The sequence below is a fragment of the Camelina sativa genome, chromosome 19 (genome assembly GCF_000633955.1).
Source record: "Camelina sativa cultivar DH55 chromosome 19, Cs, whole genome shotgun sequence".
NCBI lineage: Eukaryota > Viridiplantae > Streptophyta > Magnoliopsida > Brassicales > Brassicaceae > Camelina > Camelina sativa.
The window spans coordinates 6,294,032-6,301,074 of record NC_025703.1 but is presented as its reverse complement, the minus strand read 5'-3'; the positions used below and the strand labels follow the sequence as shown (position 1 = coordinate 6,301,074).

The 7,043-nt window shown below is 32.8% G+C and overlaps 2 protein-coding genes and 1 pseudogene across 2 annotated transcripts in view; 1 reads left to right on the top strand and 2 right to left on the bottom strand.

Moving 5' to 3' along the window:
* Positions 1–922, top strand: part of LOC104767489 (probable polyamine transporter At3g13620) — a 5,865-nt gene extending 4,943 nt beyond the window's left edge. Inside the window, exon 9 of the mRNA XM_010491506.1 lies at positions 58–922. Within this exon, the coding sequence (XP_010489808.1) occupies positions 58–806 (749 nt within the window). The 3' untranslated portion in view covers positions 807–922. The remainder of the gene's footprint in view (positions 1–57) is intronic.
* LOC104765146 (feruloyl CoA ortho-hydroxylase 1-like) lies at positions 983–2,413 on the bottom strand. The gene is made up of 2 exons (XM_010488819.2): positions 1,734–2,413; positions 983–1,631 (listed from the first exon to the last, which is right to left on the bottom strand). The coding sequence occupies exons 1-2, from the start codon at positions 2,243–2,245 to the stop codon at positions 1,058–1,060; spliced, it is 1,086 nt and encodes a 361-aa protein (XP_010487121.1). The 5' UTR covers positions 2,246–2,413; the 3' UTR covers positions 983–1,057.
* The window catches only part of LOC104765144, a 4,782-nt pseudogene continuing 3,812 nt past the window's right edge, over positions 6,074–7,043 (bottom strand).

Genomic DNA, 7,043 nt, shown 5'->3' with positions numbered 1-7,043 from the left:
ACTTCAACACACTCTTTTGGAACTTGAATTTTTGGGACAATGTTAGTACTCTTGCAGGGGAAGTGGATAAGCCTCAAAAGACATTCCCGTTGGCGCTTCTTATCGCTGTGATCTTCACTTGTATAGCTTACTTGATTCCTCTTTTCGCTGTCACGGGTGCGGTCTCAGTAGACCAGAGCAGATGGGAGACAGGGTTCCACGCTGAAGCAGCTGAGATGATTGCAGGAAAATGGCTTAAAATATGGATTGAGATTGGCGCTGTCTTATCAAGTATAGGACTTTTTGAAGCTCAGTTAAGCAGTAGTGCTTATCAGCTGGAGGGTATGGCAGAACTAGGGTTCTTGCCTAAATTCTTTGGTGTACGATCGAAATGGTTCAACACTCCTTGGCTCGGGATTCTACTCTCAGCTCTCATGTCTCTCGGGTTATCCTACTTGGACTTCACCGATATCATATCCGCAGCAAATTTCTTGTACACTTTAGGGATGTTTCTAGAGTTTGCATCTTTCATTTGGTTAAGAAAAAAACTACCTGAGCTAAAGAGACCTTACCGAGTTCCGCTGAAAATACCAGGGCTAGTGATTATGTGCTTGATACCTTCAGGGTTTCTAGTACTGATCATAGTGTTTGCTACTAAGATCGTCTACCTTATTTGCGGTTTAATGACCGTAGGAGCAATCGGTTGGTACTTTTTGATCAATTACTTCAGGAAGAAGAAGATCTTCGAATTCAACGAAGTTAATGATGATCTTGACTACAATGTCAACGGAGAAGAACATCCCAAAGTAGATGATCACGAATCATGATAAGAGTTAAAACAGAGGATCTTATATATCAACTTGAGATGGGTTTTTCAATTAAATGTAAGTTCTTGCTTTTGTAACATTTTTAGTTTGATAAAAGAGAAATTGTATTTTGATCAGTTATAGTTATACAAGACACTACTGAACAGAGGCTCAAGAAGACATCAGATATGTCCCTCTTGCTTTGTTCTTTATTCACTCACACACAAAAACACAAACAGTAAACAAAACATAACAAGAAAGTTTGACTATGATCAGATCTTGGCGTAATCGACGGTTTTCTTCCCGTCGTGTGCCTTTCTGAAGAAGTACTTGACGTAATCAGAGTAGACGACGTCTCTGTAGATCGGTTCCTCTCCGTTTGCAATCACCTCAGGTAGAGGACCAATCACGGACTCTGGTTTTGGATTCACAAAGATAGGAACAGAGATTCTGTTATTGTTACCATTGGCTAAGACACGATGCTCCACGCTCTTGTACCGACCATTGCTCAAGATCTGCATCGCATCTCCGATGTTGATCACAAAAGAATTAGGAACCGGTGGCACGTGAACCCAGTTCCCTGAAGCCAGAGAACGAACGTGTAGACCACCGATCTGGTCTTGTAAAAGAATGGTGAGAGAAGAGACGTCTGAGTGGCGACCAACACCTACGGTTAGGTCAGGGTTAGGGCAGATGGGATAGTAGTTGAGGTTGATCCGAACGGAACCCATGAAGAGTGACTCTTTCGTCTCGTCTAGCTCTTTAACATTGAGATTCTTACCCAAATACTCTAAAAGCTTCCTCACCATCTTCTTTGACTTGTTCATGTACTCCAAAGTTTCATTCCTGCAAACAAAAACAACAAATCAAGAATTATATATATATATAGAAATCAAATCAATGATTGATTACAAACCTAAGAAAAGATTGAAAAATTGTGAAACTCACCTGCAAACATCAGGCCAGAACTGTTCAGCTTCAGCTTCAGAGACGTAGAAGAGACTAAGATAGTCTTTCCACTCGAGAGCTTTCTCTGCAAGAGGACTAAAACTCGTCCCAAACCTAACAGTCGACGACAAAGAATTCTCCTTTGTGAACTTGCTCTTCTCCTCCACAGGGAGATTAAAGAACCTGTGAGTCGCAGCCTTGACTTCATCAAGAACTTCCAAAGGAACTCCATGGTTGACCACCTGAAAGAAACCCCAGTTCTCAGCAGCATCACAGACAGCTTCAGCGACTTTGCTCTCATCAGGGTTGGACATGTCGATCACGGGGATGGCTTCGTCTGTCTCGTTGACGAATTTGTTGATGAGTCGTTCTTCAAGTGGCTGAATGTATTGGTCTGGAAGAGCTTTGATTCCTGTTTCTGATAAACCCTTTACACCATTTCCTTTGTGGACTACGAAGTCGGTCACTTCAGCCGGGTTAGAGAATTGGGATGTGGAAAGTGTTGGAGCCATATTAGAGCTTTTTTTTTTGGTTTTGTTTTGCTTTAAAAGACTGAGACTTGTCGGATTTTGTTTGTGTTGTGAAGATTAAGTTACCAGAGAGAGGAGAGGGTATTTAAAAGAAAAGATTGAAAGAAGAGAATGCAATCAGCTGATGACCGAACAACCTCTATGGCTCTCACCATGCTTCTGCCGTTTATTTTTATTTTTACTTTTCTTCCCGCGTTTATTCCTCTATTTAAATATACCTATTTGTATTAATTAATACTTTGGCTTTGGAATATTTGATTTGGGTTATTATTGTAGGATTATTACTAAACTATGTTAAATACATTTAAAAATAGTACATGTTGTTAACGTATACAACAACAACAACAAATGACTAATTTCTCGTTATTAGCCAAGGCTCCAAGCTTATTGGCTGATCAACTGTATTTTTAATGTATCTTTTAGAGTGCAACTTATACAAATAAATGAATGCAAAACCTACCAGAAAATTTCAATATAATAGAGGTAAATCAGTTTGACGTGATGACACGATAAACATGTGTGTTGTATATGTGGTATAATTAACATTATTTGTTGGTGAAATTGTGTTTCCAATTATTGCATAAAAAGTACATTAGCTCGTCGTGACTGGTATATTCAAATTAGAGATGATCTTAGAAATGAAATTCAAAAGACATCTAGGGATGCTAATTGTTTTAGTTTCAATTACTTGTTTTTGGATGAGTAACTCGATCCAATCAAAAACAATTTGGAAAAGGAAATAAAACTACAAATATAAAGTTGAAAAAGCTAACTATTACTAAATTTCTACTTTGACAATAATTAACTCGATTTGAGTATGTATATTAGTATTGCATACTGTATGTCTACTCAGTGAACACATATACACTATGTGTTTTAGTGATTCCAATATTTTTGTAAGTGCCATTTGTATTAAATCATTGGCCAAAATGTGCATGTGCAGATACTTTAATGCATTCAACAACCAAACATTAATATTTGGTAATTTAAGCAAGTGAACACTAATTAAATTGATTAAAAAAGCATAGTATTGCGATAATTGATTCTAACTATGCAATATAATAGTAGTATTCATGAGTCATGACTCGAAAGGAGTGAAATACCAACGGTCGTCGATTGATATGTTAGGTTATTTTTGGATTGGTTAGGTTGGTGAGTTCATATAACAATACTACTTGTTAGCCTTTCTAATTATTATTATTTTTTATTTTTTTTTGTATATACTAATTAGAGTATCATGAATCAAGTACTTTAGAAATCCAATAGTCATCATACATCACGTATATATTGACTTTTTGTCAAAAAAAAAAGTAGTTAGTATGAACTTATTGTTATTTAGCAATGATAATTGCAGAATCAAATTTTGTCATATTTCGACGTCATAACTAAGTATTTTATGATGATTGTCAACAAAAAGAAAGTAACTATTACTCCCTCCGTTTCAAAATATAATATGTTTTGAGTGAAAGCACGTAGATTAAAAAATAACCACTTTAAAAAAGTTCAACCAATCATAAACAAAACTATATAAAATAAATAATAAGAAAATATAAAACTAATCTAAAAGTTACTTAAAAAGTTGAAAATATTTTATATTATAAAACAAAGAAAAACCTTTAAAACATCCTATATTATGAAACGGAAGGAGTATATGATTATGTGTAAGGACTTCAATGGCTATCCCTTAAATAAGTATATTTTTCTTTTACTTCAAAAAAAAAGTACTAGTCTCTGTGTAATTAACGTAGTCGTACACATTACAATCGTAGGCAAAAGATCAATTATTTTATTTTTATTTTTTTTGACAACAGAGTACAAAAAAAAAAATAATAATAATAATTGATCTTTTGCCTACAATTGTAATGTGTACGACTACGTTAATTACACCGAGACTAGAAAAAAGATGGCTAGCTATACGAAGTATTGATGAATACATGGTCACACATGCCAAATATAATATTGTATACTCAACTACATGAAGTATATGTATTACATGACCACATGCATAAATTATATGATGTTATGCGGTCAACATCATAGACATATATGCCAATATACCGGTTAACTGACTCCGGCGAAGACCGACGTTGATTCCGGTGTTGACCAACACTAACAAAAAAATATATATTCTAAATTAAAATTAAAAAATAGTAAATTATTATACTAAATCATTTATAGGTTTTCAAGATTAAAAGAAATATTCTATTCAATATGAAAATATTTTTTATATATCTCTAATATATTCATTCTTATAATTAGTTACTTTTTATTTTTCAAGCTAAAGTAAATAGTTTAATAAAAATCATTTATAATTATTTTCAAGATATAAAAATTCATTTATAATTATTTTCAAGATATAAAACATTTATAATTATTTTCAAGATATAAAAACCATTTATAATTATAAATGAATTTACTTATATATATATATATATATATATATCTCATTTTCAAGATATATATATATAATTAGTTTTCAAGATAAACCATTTATAATTATAAACCATTTTCAATATATATATATATATATATATCTCATAATCAGATTATTTAAATACTACAAAATCAATAAAGTCAAATTCAACTACTTTCATTAGAAAATCATATGCAAAATATTGAGTATATGACTCTTTACTCTAAATTTTGCATGGTAAATGTTATCAAAATTTTCTACTCTTTACTTTAAAATTTACATACTCAAATAACATATAAAAACAACAAAAAAATATTCACAATATTTACTTTTAACATATAAGCATTTTCATTTTTACTCTCTTTTACACAATTACAATATGTTAAATTAATTTTTAGAATTTTTTTTAAAGGTTTGGGTTCTCTATTTTACATTTAGGATATATTTAGGAAATAAATAAAAAATATTTAGATATTGAATTAAATTTGTTTTTCATATCTAATATCTATTCAATATTGTAATATCTAATATCTTTTAACTATTCAATATCTAAATGATTTTATATCTTGAAGATAATTATAAATGAATTTTTCTATCTTGAAAATAATTATAAATGATTTTTATTAAACTATTTACTTTAGCTTGAAAAATAAAAAGTAACTAATTATAAGAATGAATATATTAGAGATATATAAAAAATATTTCGATATTGAATAGAATATGTCTTTTAATTATGAAAACTCATAAATGATTTAGTATAATAATTTATTATTTTTTTATTATTTTAATTTAGAATATTTTTTTTTAGTGTTGGTCAACGCCGGAGTCAACGTCGTCCTCGCTGGAGTCAGTTGACCGGTGTACTGGATTATATGTCTATGATGTTGACCGCATAACATCATGTAGTTTATGCATGTGGTCATCTAATACATATACTTCGTATAGTTGAGTATACAATAGTATATTTGGCATGTGTGACCATGTATTTTCTGATATGATACTTCGTGTAGCTAGCCATCTCTTTTTCATTTTTTATCGTGACTTATATAATAGCATGACAGAAGATACTTGCATAATGAATATAAGCAATTTGGTTATCTTTGTGGTAGGTGGAGGTGCGTGTGGGACTAGGCATGGTTTTTGTTGCGGCCAGCACTATAAAGGGCTTTTTCTCTTCACCTACTTAATATGGGCCTTTTAAAAGCCCAAATATTTCGTTTGCATTAGGCCATTAACAAAATAACTAACGTGCCACCACAAACAGTCTAGAATTTAGAAGAATATTATTAAGCTGTAGTGTGCGACTGTGTGGGCTTTAGTCAAAACCAAAAGGCCTAAAGAATCTTAATACCTTTTTTTTTTCTTTTGTAATTTCTTGTTAAACAAGAAACCAAATAAACAAATGAAATGCTACTCTGTTACAGTACAAAAGGGAAAAAAGAATACAAAAGAATTTAAGTCACATCATCTTCTCTATTCACACAAAAAGAATAGATCAGATCGAGAAGAAAAAAACTTATGAATGTGCATCAGTTAAGAATTTGTGAGTGTAATAAATCTGCCGGTAGTGACATTCCTCGCCATAACGGTGACATTTGGGGCGTTTGCATTTGTGATGACGATGAGAAACATAGCCTTGAAACAGAAGCACTTCTCGGAGATAAGTTCACTTGTTCTAGTGCTTGAAACTGAAGCTCTGATGGATAATCTCTTACACAACCGATCCTTGGTCCTGCACCTGTTGTCCATTTGCATGATAGTTGTTTCCCGAGTTGGAAAGATCTGGTTTCCTTTTTTGAATTGATCCTTTTTAGGATTGATTCTTCTGTGACCTTCACTACTTCACTCTCCTTGGTGTCTACCTCCTCTCCTCTGGGTGAGCTCTGCTCTGAAGGCACTGACTCTTGTTCTAAGTCAAACATCTCTTCCTCTTCCTCTTCATCGTCACCCGAATCGTAGTCTTCTGATACTTTTGTTAACTTCGATCCCGCGGATTGGACTTCATCGCCTAATGTGCTAAAAGATTCCATCTTTTCCGGTGTCTCGAGATCACTTTGTTTTCTTGACATGGACTCAATTCTTACAAGAGTTTGTTCTTCTCCAATTGGATCAGCCTTATCTTGAAAGACAATGGTCTTCTCAGCCTCCAAATCCTCTTCCAAAGAATGGTTTCTCATATGAGTGCTTCTCTGTTTGTATAAAGAGAACTCATCTTCATCTGTAGGACTCATCTGAAACACAGCAATAAACCACTTATAAGAACATAACCCTCAACAGCTAAAACAATGAACGAGTCATTCAATTAATTAAATCTCTTTCTCTTACCTTAACATCAGTGATATCGACATTGTTCTCTCCTAGAAAAGA